General features: G+C 40.2%; 1 protein-coding gene across 4 annotated transcripts in view; it reads left to right on the top strand.

Annotated features, from left to right (window-relative positions):
* FRMD3 (FERM domain containing 3) overlaps positions 1 to 17683 on the top strand; it is a 149779-nt gene extending 132096 nt beyond the window's left edge. For all 4 annotated transcript variants that reach the window (XM_027670779.1, XM_027670776.1, XM_027670778.1 and 1 more), the window contains 2 exons: positions 1402 to 1523; positions 14303 to 17683. In XM_027670779.1, coding sequence (XP_027526580.1) covers positions 1402 to 1523; positions 14303 to 14898 — 718 coding nt within the window. In that variant the 3' untranslated portion in view covers positions 14899 to 17683. The remainder of the gene's footprint in view (positions 1 to 1401; positions 1524 to 14302) is intronic.
* The last annotated feature ends 849 nt before the right edge of the window (positions 17684 to 18532 follow it).

Raw genomic sequence — 18532 nt, 5'->3', positions numbered from 1 at the left:
CAGCTTTTTCGGGTGTGGGAGAGGTGAACCACGCGGAGAGGTGGCCAACTTGTCTCTGTTCTGTGGCCATGTGTTTTTTTCCAGGTGTGGGAGGCCATCTCAATTTGGTCTGGTGGTCAGAGCTTGGGAATTTTCTCCTCATCAGTTGGTTTAACCCAGTTTTATCAATATTTTTAGTAGCATTCCTTGTGATAAAGAGTTATGTCTTCACTTAGATCTGGGGGTATTTGGTCTCTGTCTTTGTATTGAAGAAAACAGTAGTATTGAATCCAAGAGAAAAGAGTTCTGTCTGAGGTCTCCACCCCTCCAAATTGTCTCAAACTGAGACAAAATATAAACTATATAGTTATCAGAGACTGTTCAGAGAATGTAAATGAGGATATAAGTATCTTTGGGTGTATGTTAAGGAGCAAGAAATCATGGCAATTGAGCAGGAAACCTTGTTTATTCTCACAGAATATTTAACGACAGGTAATGTGGCTTAGAGTTGGACATCTGTGTTCCGAGTTTACCTAACCTCTCAGCAACACACAGTTTCATCTTTTGACTTGCAAGAGGTGTTTTGTTTAGTTTGTTTATGCCGAATTGTAAGTTGAGTCTTTGCGCAAATTTGAAATGCATGTTGTGAAACTTCAGCACTGTAGCTATATTTAAAGTGAAGTAGCATTCTCTTCCATTTCATCTTTGTTTTTGTCAAAAGTAAATATTTTATATCCTAATGGTTCAGATTTTTTGCAGGACTCTTGCTTCAGGCCTGTAACATGTAAGTCCTAGATAAGTTATTCAAAAGAGCCAATTTATATTCTCAGTAATATATTTTTAGGCTAATGAGCCTCATGACTAAAGCAGATCAACAGCATTTGTCAAACTTTCCTGAGAATGTCCAACACCTGCTACTAGGAAAGCCTCTTAGTGCCAAGTAAGATAAGAAAGAAAACCAGCCTGATTACCTGGAGGCTTGGTGTAAAGTCAGGGTCTGGGATATGTGGGAATGAGAGAGACCATTCTGTATCTGTAAATGAAGGGATGAAAGCAATGGAACAAAGTCAGGAAAATTATTTGTATCCTCTCTACCTTCCCCTTCCTTGAAGCCAAATACTAATAAATGCTGTGCACTGTGGAGAGAAGCAACACACTGAGATCCTGCCTATGAAGAAAGGAAGTCAGGCTTTGTAAAAGAATTAAACCAGCACAAAACTTCTCCTACCCTTTGGATGTTGAAAAGTTTATATTTGCTGAAGGTGCAACGTAACATGGCTGAAAGTACGTTCAGTGTGCAAAGCTTGTTATGATAGCTCAGGGCCTAGTGTAATTTATGCAAAATGATTCTGAGGTTAGACCTATTGGACTGTAGTATTTTCCCTGTGAGTAAACTGACCCTGTTTACCCCCATTTTTTTAGAACCAGCATTACCCAGAGTCGCAGTTCTCCTTTGTTGAACAAGCAACTCATAATCAATATGGAACCTCTGCAGCCTCTCCTTCCTTCTCCCTGTGAGGAGGAAGATGTTCCACTAGATGAAGGTGAGTCACTGACCCAATTCCTGCCAATATTTGTTATAAAACATGTGGAATAAGGTGTGCTACTGACTCAGGGATGCAGGAAAAAATCTAGTAATGTCATTTAGTACACCATTATGCCTCTGCATGTCATGCTCAGAAATGATTACTATCTCAAGAAACTGTGCACAAACCTTATGTGAGATTCATTGTGAAGAAGGTTGCTTCTGTTATGATTTGTGTTTCAAAAATCTTCTTTTAGATTGTTAGGCAAAAGGATCTTAGGAAATAAATAACCTCAACATAGCACCATTTTACTAAATAGTGACTGCAGTTACTCAGAAGTGAAAACTGGCAGTTTACTGCTAGGTATGTTTTTTTCTTGCTTCCCTTTACTTTTGCATTTCTTTCTTTCTGTTTTAATGTTATGAAAAGCTCTCTGCTAACTTAATTCCATAGACAAAAAGGACATTATTTGAAGGTCAGCTAGGAAAGATTTTCTGCTAATGTAATCCCATTGACAAAAAGGGATGTTATTGGAAGCTCAGTTTGAGTGCATTTTGTAGAACAAGGTATTCTATGTATTTATTTATTTATTGGTATTTTAAAAATCACACTTAACTCCTTTCTTTTTGATATCCAGTCATTACAAAGAATGATGTGAATTAAAAGGAGGATAATTGCCTTCTCCCTCATAAAAAAGGAAGCCAACCAAGAAAACCTGACAGTCGTTCTTGCTTGAGATGTAGTGAGCTAAGTGCTTCAGAAGTTGGGAAATGTGACCTTGCTGATTCCTTGTTATGGTCATTTAATGGGAAACAGAAAACAGCTGAGCAAGTATCTTCATTTTCATGGGAGTATGTCCTAATTTCATTTTATAATAGTCGTATGAACATGTTTTGTTCATTCTTTGGAGTTTTGACACTGAATTTAATGACAACAGGGCGAATTAGATAGTCTATGTGCATAGCTTGTTATAATCAGTAGTAGCAGCTGTTAATTTTAACAATTACTTGTTTACCTCTGCTGTGAAATACTTATATCTGAGAATTCACTTTCTTGCAGCCAAGTAACACCACTGTGTTTCTGCTAGGCAGTTGCCCTCACTGCAGAGTAACAACAGCTTGCGGCTTGTAAAACTGCTGCACCTCACTTAAAACTCTAAGCAATGAAATCCATATTTTAAAACTGGTGACTTATTGCTAAAGACTCAACAGACACTGCTTGTTTTCATCATGGCTAGGCTTCACAAACGAAGATTTGGGAAAGGCTCTAACCACATTTGTTACAAGCACACTGGTGGCTAATAAGGCCAATACGAGATAGGCACATCCGATTGCAAAAGGCACAGCAGAAAGACTCCTTAGGTGGTATATTCTGCAAGACACAATTCTTTCTGTGTTGTCTTTTCTCCTCAAGAGTGATCCTGCATGCTTTCTCAAAAGCATCAGCAGCGTTATAGATGGTGTGTCTCCAGACCTCCCGATTGGAGGCCAGAGTAGACCAGTTATGTTGGTCAGTATGGCCAAGGCTGAGATGTTGTTTCAAGGAGTCCTTGTATCTTTTCTTCGGGGCTCCTCTCTTGCGGCAGCCGGTAGCAAGTTCACCATAGAGCAAGATCTTAGGGAGGCGGTGGTCCTTCATCCTGGAGACGTGCCCTGCCCAATGCAGCTGTGTTCTCAGTAGCATGGCCTCAATGCTTGTGACTGCTGCTTGTTCTAGAACAGGTGTATTGGTCACATAATTAGTCCAGTGGATGTTTAGGATTGTACGGAGACAGTGTTGATGGAAGCGTTCTAAGAGTCACAGGTGGTGGCGGTAGATGACCCATGATTTGGAACCATATAAGAGAGTAGACAGCACAATGGCTCTGTAAACACTGATCTTGGTACTTTTCTTCAAGTGTTTATTACGCCATACTCTTTTATGGAGTTTTCCGAAAGCACTGTATGGCTTTGCTAACCTGTTGTCTATCTCTCTGTCAATCTTACCATCCGAGGAGATGAGGCTGCCTAGGTAATTAAACTGCTGGACTGATTTGAGTTCTGATTGGCCAATGGTGATATGGGGATGATGGAAGACTTCCTGAGGTGCCAGTTGATAGAAAACTTCTGTCTTTTTTAAGCTGACTTCCAGCCCAAAGAGCTCAGCAGCATCTGCAAAGCAGGATGTTAAACGTTGCAGAGCTGCTTCTGTGTGGGCGACAAGGGCAGCGTCATCAGCATAAAGGAGCTCCCGGACAAGATGATTTAAGGTCTTAGTGTGGGCCTTCAGTCACCTTAGGTTGAATAGGCTTCCATCAGTACGATATCGAATGTAGATACTGTCCTGATCATCGAGGTCTGCCGTGGCCCTTTGGAGCATCATGCTGAAAAAGATTGTGAATAGAGTTGGTGCAAGAACGCAGCCTTATTTCACACCATTGGTAATTAGAAAGGGCTCAGAAAGTGCATTGCCATATCTGACTTGGCCGTACTGATCCTCATGTAGTGAGATGATCATTTTAAGGAACTGTCAGAAGCATTTGACCATCTGCACTGAGTAGAGGGCTTTGGACCTGGTATGTAGGCTTGTATGCTGTTTTCAAGGCCTCATAGAATCCTCTGTGATCACCTGTGTCTGCGCATAATTGAGTTTTTTCAGCTAGACTGATCCACCACTTGTTCTGGATGTCACGGAGTTTCTGTTGGAGCTTGCTGCATGCAAGACGAAAGGCTATTTTTCTTGCATGACAGGATGGCAGTGCAAGGTGTGCTTGGTGGGCGGTTCTCTTCTTCCTCAACAATTCCTGGATTTCTTGATTGTTTTCATCAAACCAGTCCTTGTTCTTATTGAAGGAGAACGCTAAGGATTCTTTGGAGGTTTGCAGGATGCTGTTTTTAATATGGTGCCAAATTGTTTCAGGAGAGGAATCTGTAGAATCTATAGAATGGGTTTCGAGCCTAGTTTGAAGGTTTGCCTGGAATCTGTCTCTCACTGTGGCTGATTGGAGATTGTTAACTTGGAGTCTTCTCCTTGGGATGCTGCCCCTTTTAGGTTTGAATTTGAGATTGAAGTTGAGTTTACAGCGCACAAGCCAGTGGTCTGTTTGGCATTCTGCGCTGGGCATCACGCAGGTATGGTGGACATCGCAGACATCCCTCCGTTGCACCAAGACATAATTGATGAGGTGCCAATGTTTAGACCTGGGATGCATCCAGGTTGTCTTCAGGCTATTTTTCTGCTGAAAGATAGTGTTAGTGACGGTGAGCTGTTACTCCGCACAGAATTCTAGCAGAAGTCGACCATTATCGTTGCAGTTTCCAACACCATGCTTGCCTAATACTCCTTTCCAGGCTTCAAAGTTCTTTCCTACTCTGGCGTTGAAATCACCAAGGATAATGATCTTATCATCTGCAGGAACCTTTAGGGTAAGGCGGCGCAGGTCAGTGTGAAATTTATCTTTTTCAGCAGGGTCAGCTTGGAGAGTTGGGGCATATGTACTAAAGAGGACAACGTGTTGCTTGTTGTGTAGTGGAAGGCGTAGGGAGATAATGCGGTCAGAATCACCTGTCAGCAGATTTTCGAGTTTAGGAAGAATAGAGTTTTTGATCATGAAGCCAACTCCTGAGAGATGCCTTTTGGTTCTGGGTTTACCTGACCAAAAGAGTGTAATCGGCACTGTGTTCTCTGAGGCTGCCTTCCTCGTGAAGACGGACTTCACTGAGAGCAGCTATGTTGATGTTGAGACATGATAGTTCATGGGTGATTAGGGCAGAGCAACGCTCAGGGCATCCACTATTCGCAGTATCAAGCATGGTTCTGATGTTCCAACATGCTAGAGTTAATTTAGGTACACCTTTGGAGGCAGGTGCATGCCTTTGTCTTTTGCTCTTTGTGCGACCGCATTGGAAGAAGGTGCCCGTTGGCCTGCGGTTAACCAACCGGGTGAAGGTGGAGATGAGCTTGTTTAGGTCACCTTTTCTAGGCCCCTCTCCGAGTGGAGCAAGCAGTGCTGTCCTTGAAAAGGCTGTTTGGTCGTTCAGGGTGCTGCCCCAAGAGACTGTCATCTCCGGTCAGTGCCAAATGACCAATTTCCTGAACCGCCTGCATGCAGGGTTGAGCCTGTGGCTTCCATTGCACCTTTCACCTACTGTTTCAACCCTTGCCCGTCGCTACAGGGCTTTGTGAATGTGGGTAAAGCCTTTGAGCCCGCGCAGTGGATTTTTTTAGGTGAGCTGCAGTATGTGTGGAACTGAACCCACCCTTTAATCCTAAGGTTCATCTGCCAGGGCCTAGCGAGCTTAGATGGTGGCAGCGAGGTCCTCAGGATGTAGGTTTGATTAGAGTGTCCTTCTCTTAGATGGATGGCCTTACAGGGCTAAGCGAGCTCCATCTGCCCCGGTTTGGGCTTAGAGTTGTCCTTCTCCTAGGATGACTGCCAGAAGGCTAACGAGCTCATCCTGCCCAAGAGTGTATTGTATCTGGCCCTACGGTTTTGACCTGTCTGGCACGGGCGACCCTACCTAAGGCATGTACCATCGCCAGCATAGCTTGCAACCATATGGGGGTACACAGACTACACTCCTATTGAAATGATTAGGGCAAGTCTTTCACTTCCTACTTTTCTGTCACCTATCTATATTCAATCCCAAGGAAATACCCAGGAACAACCCTTTGTCCTGACCACCCTTGCAGAATGTAACAAATATATCCAAAAATATATACTGAGCCTGGGCAGTAGCTGCAGGTGATCCAAAAACAAACAAACGAACAAAACCGTTCCAGCCCCTGTACCCACCCGGGGCTTGAGTACCTCTCAAGGTCCTAGCCTGGCCGATACCCTCAACCCCCCAGAATAAACCATTATCCACCCTGACCTTGTCCTCCCTCCACCGTGTTACCTCATATCTTCCCACACACTGCTTACCTGTGACACTTCATGGAAGGCTGCCCCACCCGTCCGCCCGCCCGCCTGCCAGTCTGAAGGACCCCCACGGCCCACCCACAGCCCGCCCGCACCCTTCCCCTCCCCCAAACCGGGCCGGCAAACTTCTGTGTGCTGCCAGGCTTCCTCTCTCCTCTCCCACAAGGGCACAAAGCCACGCCAGCGAGGCTCCCCCTCAACTTTCTCACACTGGGGGCACCCAGGGGCAGCCCCACATGGGCCCAACGGGGGAGGGGGGGACCCCTTCGCGGCCGCTGCTTGTTTTAAATGTTTGTAATATGTAAGTTGAAAATCTTATTTCCTTTTAGTCAGACAGATTGTTCTTACTATGATGAGTTAATAGAAATATTTGCTGTTGTGTTTCCTGTAGAATCTTTTATGTGTAGTTAAATACCACCAGCTGCTAAGTTAACAGTATTTTGCCTTTTACAATATTTTCCTGCAGCAAACTTGGCTATAATATCAAATGCAGCTTGAACTGATCCCACAGCTCTCTAACACTGATGTTGGCTCTCTCCCCAACATGTACTTAATCTACTTCTGTGGATTCCCATCTTCTCCCTTGCACCAGCACTAATCACCCCAAAGTGAACTGGGAGAAGGAGTTTAAAAAAAATGTAAATTTAAGCAAATTCAAAACAACAACAACAAAAAAACCAAACTAACCCCTCCTCCCCAATAACAACAACAAAACAAAACAACAACCCCTTAACTTTACAGTGCCCAGCTACTGCCTGAGTCAACCTTTGAGTGGCTCATCAGAGGGTCAGGCAAGGTCCTCTATGAGGGTAAGGGCATGAGCAGGAAGTGTGGGGGGGGAGACATCTAGCCTTGAGGCTGACACAACTGCACTGAGAGACTGCTTTTAGTCTGCTACACATATGAAACAGCATTGGTGTCTCTCTATATGACTGGGCCCACTGAAGCATACTTTCACTTTTGTTGTTCCAAAGGCAAAAGTCAATGTTATTAGCCAAAAAATTCATGCATGAAATCTGACTGCAAAAGTATCATGTGACTTAAAAGAAGTTTTCATCACTTTGTTGAAACCCCTTCAATATCCTGTGGCTCAAGAGGTATGGTTTTGCCTTTTTTTAAAAATATGGTCTGCTCAAATATGTGAAGCCCTGATAGCATCTACTGCTAAAAGATCCAGAGATAATGAACTACCACCTGCAGAATAATTGCCAAGTGATCAGGACTGGCAGAAAGCTGTCTCACCAAAATCAGATGGTAAAAGAATGCAGCCACAGAATCCCTATAGCAGTACTAAAGAAACATAATGTGTTCAACTACGTGTGGAGCAAGGACCATGGAAATGACCCCCTGTACTCGGCACTAGTCAGCCTGTGCCTCAAATCCCGTGTTCAGTTCTGGGCCCTTCACTGCAAGAAAGGCATTGAAGTGCTGGAGTGTGTCCAGGGAAGGGCAACAGAGCTGGTGAAGGATCTGGAGCAGAAGTCCTCTAAGGAGTGGCTGAGGGAGCTGGGGTCATTTACTGGGAGAAAATGAGGCTGAGGGGAGACCATATACACAGGCAGCTTGGCTTTCATTCTAGGCTTATGAAAACATTTTCATCTCGTTGGTTTGCCTTGTGACTATGGTTTGTAAGCACAGCATAGTATTTTTCTTTGTATCTATACATGTTCCACAAATAATTTCCAGGCAGTGATGGGGAACTGACATAATTGGCCAAATTGAAGCTGTTTAGAAAAATAATGGGGATACTGTCATTTATTCTGTGAAAAACAGACTGTAAATGCTGGACTCGTTTTTTCACTGCATTATGTTTTGATGCCTTACATATTTTTATGCTTGTGTGTGTGGTTCAGCTGTTACACTAGCAACTGCTAACTGAGATGGATGCTGTGAAAGTTTGTATTGTATGTTATGAGGCATTTGGAAATGTTTAAAAATAACCTCTGGTTCTATTCCCTACTGAGATATTTTTGTTGGCCATATTAGAAGCTTGTCATTTGATTCAGTGAGAATGACTCTCAAAACTCAGTGGAACTTAATATAAAAGGTCAGAGCCTTTAGAAGACTTTGAGAAGAGAAAATAATAGTCAAAATGGTGAAATGTCTTGTAAAAATCCAAACCAAGAGAAGCATTCATTTGCGGATGGTTAACCACTGCAACAAGGAAGTGTGCATTCGATTACTGCGGCATGGCTCCAAGATCATAGCCAGAAGGGCTGGTAAATTTGCATTTATTTTACTCAACCCCCTTTTTTTAAACCCCTCCCCCTAGTTTCTTATGTTAATAGTAGTGTCTTGCAAAGGCAGTTGTACTGTAAATGTCAATGTTGCACCAAGTACAGCTGAGAATAAGGAAAAATTACTGACAAGAACAAAGTTGTAAATGGAGAATGAATGAGATGAAGCTTAAATTTGACTTTTATTGTATTATCTTAGACAAAATTGTGGATTTATTTGTTGATTGGTAACAAACAAGGGACTGGAATTTTGACCTTGTATATTTTTTGGACTGGGGTGGGGGCAAATGCTTTGAAACAGTGATAATTTCTGACAAAACTAAGGCAGATAGGTTGGGCAGATTTTGAATATGAACTGAATACAGTGGCGGAGACAGCTCAGCATTTTACTACCACCAAGGCTGCCATGTTGTAAATGTCTTTGGTTTATTGCTCTAGATACTGAATAATTTCATAAAGTACTGAGGGTGGTGGAGGAAGGGCAGACATGGGCAGAGTCTGATTCAGCTCTTTTTCACTACACATAAAAGGAGTGTGACCCAAGGAATAAAAAGTATTCAGTATTGCTTCAGACTGCAACCAAAACAAAGTGGTGTTTCTTTAGGAAATCACTTTGCCAAAGATCAGTTGGCCCTTCAGTTAATAAATGTGTCTGTTTCCTTAATTTCATAAGCCACTTTAAAATTTGTTTTTCCATGCTTTCTCTGGTACTGCTTACTTTTGATACTTTTGAATATATAGGTTGAATGACTTCAGTTTTTATGCACCTATATATAAGGCACCTATGCCTTTGTATTGAATCTTCATTTCAGAAATGAGGTTTTAATGAAAGAATTAACTAAGAATGTTCTGGCAAAGACTAGAATATTCTCACTCTTTTGGCATCTGAAAATCAGAAAGCACTTAGTGTAGCAGATATATGAGAAGCTGCTTCTTGCAGTGATATGTCTCTGAGTAGCAGCAGCTCCTGGCTACCTTTGCTTCTTGAATTCACCTCTCAGGGGAAGCAAGCATCTGTGAGAAGGCACCTAATTCCCTTTATTCAAAAATAGTAGCAACATTGAAAAACATTAATATTGATTTCTATTTTATATTCTTACATATCAGAGGTTAAATACTGGCTTCAAATAGGTACAAGTCGTCTTGTTGGTTTAATATGACACCAATCATAACAGATTAGTGCATTGGCTACAATGGTTCTTAAACCCCTTGATTTTATTGTAGTGTTTATAGTATGTTATTCCCTTTGGGGTACAATTGCATAAAATATGTATTTCAGCATATCAAAACTGTGTATCAGCACCTAAGAAGAGGACTTAGCTTGTGCAAAACTCATGGCACAGGGCATAACTCCTTGGGAGAACCCCACTGTGATTGTGACCACTTCAGAACAACACTGAGTTGGTGCCAGGAGGGCTCACCCAAGCTGAGCAGGCATGGTGAAATGTCCAACTTGCCCTTTTGCTTGGGTGCTAAGCTTTTGCGTCAGTGCCCAGCTCTTTTCAGCCTTGCTCTCCTTTATCTGGTGCTAGATACTAAAATGTTGCAGTCCCTTCACCAGTCCTGCTCTTTCTCTCAACTGCTGACAGATGTATCTTGCCTTCTCATTCCTTCTCCCATGATACACAGTTCTCTCTCCCGGCTACTCCATTAGATCCTTTTGCTCCTTAATCCTGGTTCTAGAAGGGGGTCAATAAGTCTGGGTTGAGTTCCTTCCAAGGCAGAGGGAGGTTAGAGGAAGACATCCCAGAATGCCTACTGTGCTCCATGCTCTGTTCTGCTCCTGTCTCTCTGCTTTGGGTGCCCTCTGTGGCGTGTGAAAAGCAGAGTAGTCATCTCCGGTGGCTGCACTACCTGTGACATTAGCTGAACACTGTAACACACAACACAGCTGGGAGGTGAGTTGTAACACCACAGTGTCACAGAACATGCAAGTGATGTGAATTGGCAACTGGGACAGGGCTTTGCTCCCTTCGAGAAGTTCCTGTAAAACTAAAACAAACCGCAATGGCCAGCAGGAAAGCCAGGTCGCTACCTAAAAAGGAGTGCTATAAACTGTCATTGATTAACTCTCCTTGCAAAGCTAGAACAGGTGTCTTCTGTGGGCACAGGATGTGGGTATGGTACAAATCTATTACCTCCTATTTTTGAGGGCAGGAGGTCTGGCTGCAATGCAGATCCTGCTTTGAGATAGATCCTGTGTAGGGAAATATTTGAGTTTAGTACAATTCTAGATTCTGTTTCATTCTCCTACATTTTTTTTTTTGGTGACATTTAGACACTTTGCTCATGTGAGAAAGTCACTTTCTCCTTCCCTCTAAAAGGTGATTCTTTTCATAGTACAAATAAATTTTGTCAACTTGAAAATAAGCAAAGGAATACACAATGTTTCTGGAGGAAGTAGTAAAATGGATAGGAAGGATCTGTCCTAATTGCCACCTGGCTGGCCTTATTTGTTTATGTATGAATAGTTCTTGGAGCTGTTCTTTCTGGGCTGTATCTAATTTTCCATTTCTCTGTTTAAAATAAGCATATACTCACATTTGTTCCTTTCTCCACTATACAAAGCTGTTACAGATGTGTAATTGTGTTTGCATGTCTGGTAAGTAAAGCTGTGTGAAGGATATCCGGCCACCAGACGATGTGTGAACTGAATTTTTTAATAAGCAGAGGATACATTTTTCTGGGGTGCTATATTTCCAGCAACTGCAGCTTCTTAAGAATGGTGGAGCTGGAGCTGCCCTTGATCCTGCTAATCCTCAGCTGCTCATTCTGGCCCCTTTTGAAATACTAGCAGCTGACAATTTTTATGTCAGACCTGTTGCACGTTCATGTTCAAGCAGATGAACAGAGTAATCTCATGTGTTATTCAGCTGTTCATGTTCCTGTCTGCTCTTGCAAGTTAGAGTTTTGGAGCAATCCCCGTATTTGGTGGAAGGGAAATACTGAATTTTGGCTAGCATAGTGAGATCTCTAGCTCTGTAAAACTTGCTCCTCTCTTAAATTTGTATTACTAGAATATTCATTGTACTCTTGAATGATTTTGAATTTCAATGCTTTAATATCTACTTGTGCCTGCATAAGTATTGTAAATTATATGTGCCATAATGATGTTACAGTTGTGTCTTTTGACACCATCAAAATATAAGTCGCCCAACATACTTGTCTGTATATTGTAACGTGACTGGAACTTTGCTGTGGAATCTACTTGACCGTGGTTAATAGACAATTCTTTCCTCTGTCCTAGACTTAAGAAATGTTGTGGTGTTACGGGGAATATAAAGGAATAAAAAGAACAGCTTTACATTTTTTTTTTTTAATAGGAAAAGAGCTTACAGCAGCAGTTAATGCCCATTCTGAATTTTCAAATGTTTATATATAATTTATTTACACTTGTAATGGCTGATGTAAAATGCAGTTACTTTGATTTAATATGTCTTAACAACACATAAAAGAGTTGAAAATTCTTGTTACCAGTTGAAATTAAATAGTGGAATGTAAATTTGATGTCTACTTCAGAATGGCAACACATTTCAATTTTAATATAGCCCCTTCAGGAAACACTGATCTGAAAAGGTTCCTCTCCTGCCTTCTATCAACAGATTAATCTCAAAGTCAAAAGTTTGCCAGCTATTTGAGAAAAATATAGTTTTAATGAAAGTTAATATGATCGTTCTTGTTCATGTTCACTGTGTATTATATGCATGCTGGAATTTACTCTGGGGAAGAAGAGAAGGCTCGAGAATGAAAAATTGGGGTGACCTTTCTTTGCAGTAGCTGCAGCTGTCCTATCTATGATGAGAAACATGATGAAGATGTATTACTGACCTTGCACCTAAGCAGGTATAGACAGGCCTATGGCCAGGATTCTTAAATTTGGGAGAATAAAATTAGGCTCTTTAAACCATTTTGAAGTGTCTAAGTAACAGGAGTAAATTTTACTCCTATTAAGTGAAAAGGACATTTGAAAATCCAATTGCAGTATTTTCGTATCTAAAGATAGGTGTATCTGGGCTCCAGACTTTAAAAATTTCGGCCTCTGTATTTTAAGGTATCAGAAGTGCACTCTCAAGGGACTCAGTATGGTTTGACGATCCAGCATTACCTACTGCTAAAATATGCTTAGGAGAAAGATCCCCCAAATCTGTTCTCACTTCTTCATGTTCATATGCTGTTGGGTCTAGTTTCAGTCAGTTTGTGTCCTCCCCTTGTTGACTGTGGCAAATGTATTTGTTAATGTAAAGACTCGTGTAACCATTAAGTTCTGGCAAAAAACCATTTTTCATGCTGAAATGTGATGAATTTCTAAATTGGCTGTGAGAGGACACAGTAGTTGAGGCAAGGAATTATTAGCTAGGCAGTCAAATTAAACTAATGAGGAGAAACCTGAATTTTCTTTATTGAGGACAAGGTTTCATTTCAGCTCTGCACATCTGCTGGGAAAAGGAGCTCTTCTGCTCTCTCTCTTCACCCCTGATAATAATCCTTGCCTCCACTGGAGTATATGACAAGCCACTTCAGGCACAAAAAACATAAGATAGCTAATGCAATGAGAAACCCCCTTATTTTCCTGGGTTAGCTTTACAAGCTGCCTTACTCAGGAATGAAATGAGAGGAAGCAGAAATGGTCTTTTGGTCATTTGACCAAAATGTGCATCCTCACCTGGAGGCATGACCGGTGAGGTCTAGAGAGCAGGAAAAGATAACAATTTACAGGGGGAGATATCTGTCTGGGTCATTTTGAAGATGTAAAAGGAGAAATTTCCATGAGAGAGTGTCTTAATATCACTTTGTAAGGGAGACCTGTGCCCATCTCTCCTCTGTTCCACTCCTGCAACTGACAACTAACAGCAGTCACTGCAGTGTTGATGTAGCTGTAAACAGCTAGACTTTTTTTCAGACTTATTGCTGTTAGTGGTGGGCTGGAAAAATGACAGTAAGCTTTGAGAGGAAAGAGCTTGGACAGAGAGTGGGGTCATAAGAAAGACTGCTCTATAAAGGGGAGAGGAAAATTTAAAGAGGAGAGAGAAAAGAGACTGCTGAGTATGAAGAATTAGATGACTGGAAAAAAAAATGAAACATAAGAAGGAACTTATTTAACAGGTGAGGCATTTTCATTCTATTTCAATGATACCTAATCCTCATATTGTGTGTTAACCTTCCTTTCTTTTGTCCTCTCTACTGTTAAAATGAATTTATCGTGATAATCTAGTGCCTATTTTTAATGTCATGTCCTATTAAAAGCTCTCAACCTCAGCTATTATCTATCACACTCATTCTTCTCAAAGAAATAAACGTAGTTGGTTGTTGTTATTATTATACACCAAATAGCACCAATTCACACATGTAGTAGGCATTCATTCATAGCAGAAGTCGGATTACCAGTAGAAAATAAGTTGTTCTGTTTTCTGTTTTGCACTATGACATTAATAGCAGTAGCTGCATCAGACAATATTAAGATCTGTTGAACTGCAGTGTTGTAAAGATACCCTCTTAAAAGAGCTTTTTCAATTTTTGCTGATTGTGTATGGTCTGGTTTCAATATGCAAAATTATTGCAGAATCTTCTTTTCAAATGTCTGTTAGATATTATTGGAAAGCTGAGTTTTGCCACCAGGACACCAGAAATTAGGATCATTGTTTTAATCTCATTTTTTTCAGGTATCCAAATGCCAATGGAAGATGAGATTTCAGTACCTGTGACTTCAAGCTCCCCAGTTAAGGATACTGAGGAGAATGTTGATCTTGACACTGAACAGGAAGAGAGGATGAAAGAGGAACCATTAACCATCTCAGAACTGGTATACAATCCTAGTGCCAGCTTACTGCCCACCCCTGTTGATCATGAAATTGACATGCTTTTTGATACCTGTCTGAGAGCAGACAATGAGAAAGATGATACAGATTCATTTGAGGAACTTGAAGTGGATGAAAATGCATTTTTAATTGCAGAGGAGGAAGAACTGAAAGAAGCTCGGAGAGCACTTAGGTGGAGCTATGACTTTCTAATGGGCAACATAGAGGTGAATGCTTTTGTGAAGAGTTTCTCCAGACTTTTCCTTGTAGGCCTTGGACTGTTATTGTTTGTGTTCCCTCTTTTCCTTGTTCTCTTGGAGTCGGACCTTCAAATCTCTTTCCTCCATGAAATCCGTCAGACGCCGGAGTTCCAGCAGTTTCATATTGAATATTACTGCCCCCTTAGGCAGTGGGTGGCTTGCAAAATAAACTTCATGCGTGATATGCTGGGCAGCTTTTAAATTTTGCATAAATATGATATAACTAAGGGCTATATTCAAAATGTCAGTTAGTGCCAGCTTTCCATAATGCCCCTGGACCCATCAGTTGATAGTTGCCTTCATATACAGTTCGTTACAGGCTCTTCAGGTTCTTAAATTCCCTTTACATATTTAAATTGCCATTTTCATTACAGGCTTATACAATCACCTTTTAATAACCAAAAAGAAGCTTTATTTTAATTACATTTCAGAATTCCTGCTCATCTATTACATTATATAAGAGAGAGTCACAATAAGTTTGATTGTCCTTAACCTTTCAATCCATGACACTAAAACTGATGATACTGAAAGAAAATCTTTTTGAATATACTCCTTAGTGCAACAATCTCTTCTAACCAATGCCTATAGAAGCAATGTTTATGCTGGGTTTTGGGTTTTGTTTGTTTTTCTGTTTGTTTGTTTTTTACATTTTTATGTGTTTAAAACACTTTGGTAAATTTTTAGCAAAAGACAACTTATGATGTTATTTCAATGTACCCATTGGTAGGAATAATACACAAGGGCATGTAAGGTGCTTTTAGTGTTTTAGCAATTATTTGTTTTTAAACTATTGGCTGGAGAATGAATGAGTTTAATGTAGCTCTATACAGAGGGCCTGTTTGGGAAACACATACAAAGTTCACTCAAGTTCAGTAGAGGCTGCCTGGGGGAGGTGAAAGACAGCAGGTACACAGGAGAAGTTCTGAAAGGCACTGCTGTAAAGCTTGCGAAAGTGAGCAGAACTGAAATGATCCTTCCTCTTATCTGTTAGGTTGTGTTCCACTTTATCAGTGCTGTAGAAAGTCATTACAAGATAGTCCAAGTATGTTTAGAAGGATATAGAGTTTTCAGTCTAAATGTAGATTATTGTAGATAACATGAAAGACAATAATGGTAAGTAGAAAAAAAAAAAAGAAAAAAAAGAGCCAAAACTAAATTAGTAGGTGAGAGACTTACTTCTGAGAATTATAAAGAACAGGAAAAGGAGGAAGAGGAATAAATTTTTCATATTCCTTTTTAAAAGCAAAACATTAGGCTGTACAGTTGACATAAAGTATTCTATTGGCTCACAGTTAAAGGCTTAAATACTTTGAGCTACGTCTTCATCCTTGATGCCGATTATTACTAATCTCTAAGACAAATTTTGTGTATACTAACATGCTTCCTTTCACATATAACAGCATACTTACCCGTGTTACTATTAGCCCAGTTACAAGATCTAATGCTGTTTTGTGTAATATGGATTTGTATATCTAAAGGTATTCCAATATAGCTTAGAGAATATTCTTAAGTAAAAATCTTGTCAATGCTGAGAACATTTGAAGGCCCTCGAATATATCACAGAGGTTGTATTTAAGACTAGAAAGATTTTATTCCTCCCCCTTCCTAGTCTTAGTTCAGATTTGTTTCCTGTTTAAACTAGGGAGCTCTGATTTTGGGTTCAAAGTCTTACTCCAGCTTAGATATTTATGAATTGGAGACATATTTGAGGCTAGTTTATTAGATTTAACACATTTAACACATTATAACCAGATGTCTAATTCCTACTGAATAAATACCTTTAGTTTCAATATCAGCGAATCAGTTTTGCTTGATTTTCTCATGTAAGCCTTTGCAAGTATCTAGTTTGAAAATGGCAATTTTCTTAGAGGGTTTCTCTTCCCTTCTAATCTTCTCCAGTTTTGAAACAACAGAACAGTTATAGGGCTTGGGAGTTCCTTTTCTCAATTGAAAACTTTTGGATTGCTGTTCATTTCCCCACCAACAAAGGCTAAATTAAATAACTGGTTTTTTTCTCGTGTCCTTGTCCTTGCCAATCTGTTCCCCAGCAGAATCATTATTGATTAATTATTTGATATGTATTTCTTCCTGTTCTACTTGCGGCTAAATGATCCTTTCCCATGATGTAATAATCATTCAGCCTAATAGAAATGGTGGGTGAACTAACTAGATATTGGTCTTCACAGGAAATAATTCACTTGCATTTGTTTCTAAACAAAGACATCACAAAAGGTGTTTTGAGTAGTGAAGGCTGTGAGAGCTGACATCCTGCTGCACTGTGGAGACATGGTTCCATACAGGCTCCTATGAAGGAAAAAAAAAAAGTTAGATCCTATAATCTTGTCCCTGAATACTCCAGAAGTAGGAGTATTGTAATGCTTGATTTAACTCTATCAGAAAATAGCTCAGTTGCATGAAAACATAATCTGCAGTGCAGTGAAGTTTTATGTAGGATTAAATGCAAGTGTGTGTGCACATATCCTTACATTTACTAACCATGTACATTCAGGCTTGGCCTTTTAAAATTCTTCTCTTTCTTCCTGATATTCTCTGGTCTATCAACATAATTTAACTGAAAGTCATGAGATTCTTGTAACTTAAAGGCCAGGACCACGTCATACGCACAGAAGTGTATGGTTGGCTATATTCAGAGAGAGTAGCAGTATCGTATTTTGTTAGTAAGGATGACAGACTCGGATAATGGAGCATCTATAGGTATAGTATTGTGTATTTCTGTCTCTGCTTGGTTTATATTGTAAAATGTTATGTACTTGAAAACTATTTTGTGATTTGTCTACCATTTATAAACACAACTCTGGGAAGAATTAAAAATGGTTTTGTTTCATGGAGTGTAAGGGGAAAATATACCTGTAACTTGAGCCTTATCTTTGTACAGTGAATTTCACATTTCTATATGTCAGCATCCTGATTGTTTTGTATGTTGATATGATGGCAGGAATCCCTAATAAAATTACACTGGAGAAAAGCTTTCTGCAGTTATGACAGTTCTTGTGGTCAAAGATGTTCTATAAATAACAGCTCTTGTCAAGAAATACTTGATACATAGTATAGTACAGATTTCTTAGAACTTCTGCAATGTTTTTGTGTACTTTTTTTAATTCATCAGCTGGAGAGACACTAAAAGTACTTTAAGATAAGATGTTATTAATGTGGCTTTAGGTTCATTAATCAAGAGCCTATTGGTTTGCCTGGTTATCACATAAAAGTTAGTGAGAGTCTTGCATTTGCCCCAAAATACAATTGCTATGCACAGAATACAACTTGAGAGGCTGATTTTACAGTCAGGCCCTGGTGGTGACCTATGGCTGCAATTGTTTGGAGGCAGGCAATTGTTTAGACTCTTATACAAGCAAAGCTGTGCATCTTTTGGAGGGAGCTTGCTTACACTGAGTTGGTTTGGAGCTCAGACAGTGCAAAAGTGTTTGGTAAGAAATGTACAGTCTGCAGTGAGGCAATTGAATATCATTTTGGGGAGCTAAGAGAAATAGCAGCAGTTTCTTGAGCACATAAAACACTTAGATGGAGATATGACTGTACTGTATAGAAAGAAAATCTGCATAGACTCTGGCAATTTGAAATGTAAAGGGACAGGACCATATAGTGCAGATAGACCTATTGATTCAGTTAAAATGGTGTAGCTTATAACACAACCTTAAAAGAGATTGTGTTCCTGCTTTAACATAAGAACACAGTATATCCTCCACAACACTGTTTGCATTCTGAAGTACTTACCACAATGAAACTAGTATTTATGAAACAAAATATTTCTAGTTTCAATAGAAATTCAGCATTTATCATGAATTCTTTATGAGTA

This window comes from Neopelma chrysocephalum, unplaced genomic scaffold, assembly GCF_003984885.1.
Source record: "Neopelma chrysocephalum unplaced genomic scaffold, ASM398488v2 Primary Assembly neopelma1_96936, whole genome shotgun sequence".
In the NCBI taxonomy this organism is placed as follows: Eukaryota; Metazoa; Chordata; class Aves; order Passeriformes; family Pipridae; genus Neopelma; species Neopelma chrysocephalum.
The sequence above is the reverse complement of the archived record's forward strand: the minus strand, read 5'-3'. Positions and strand labels throughout refer to the sequence as shown.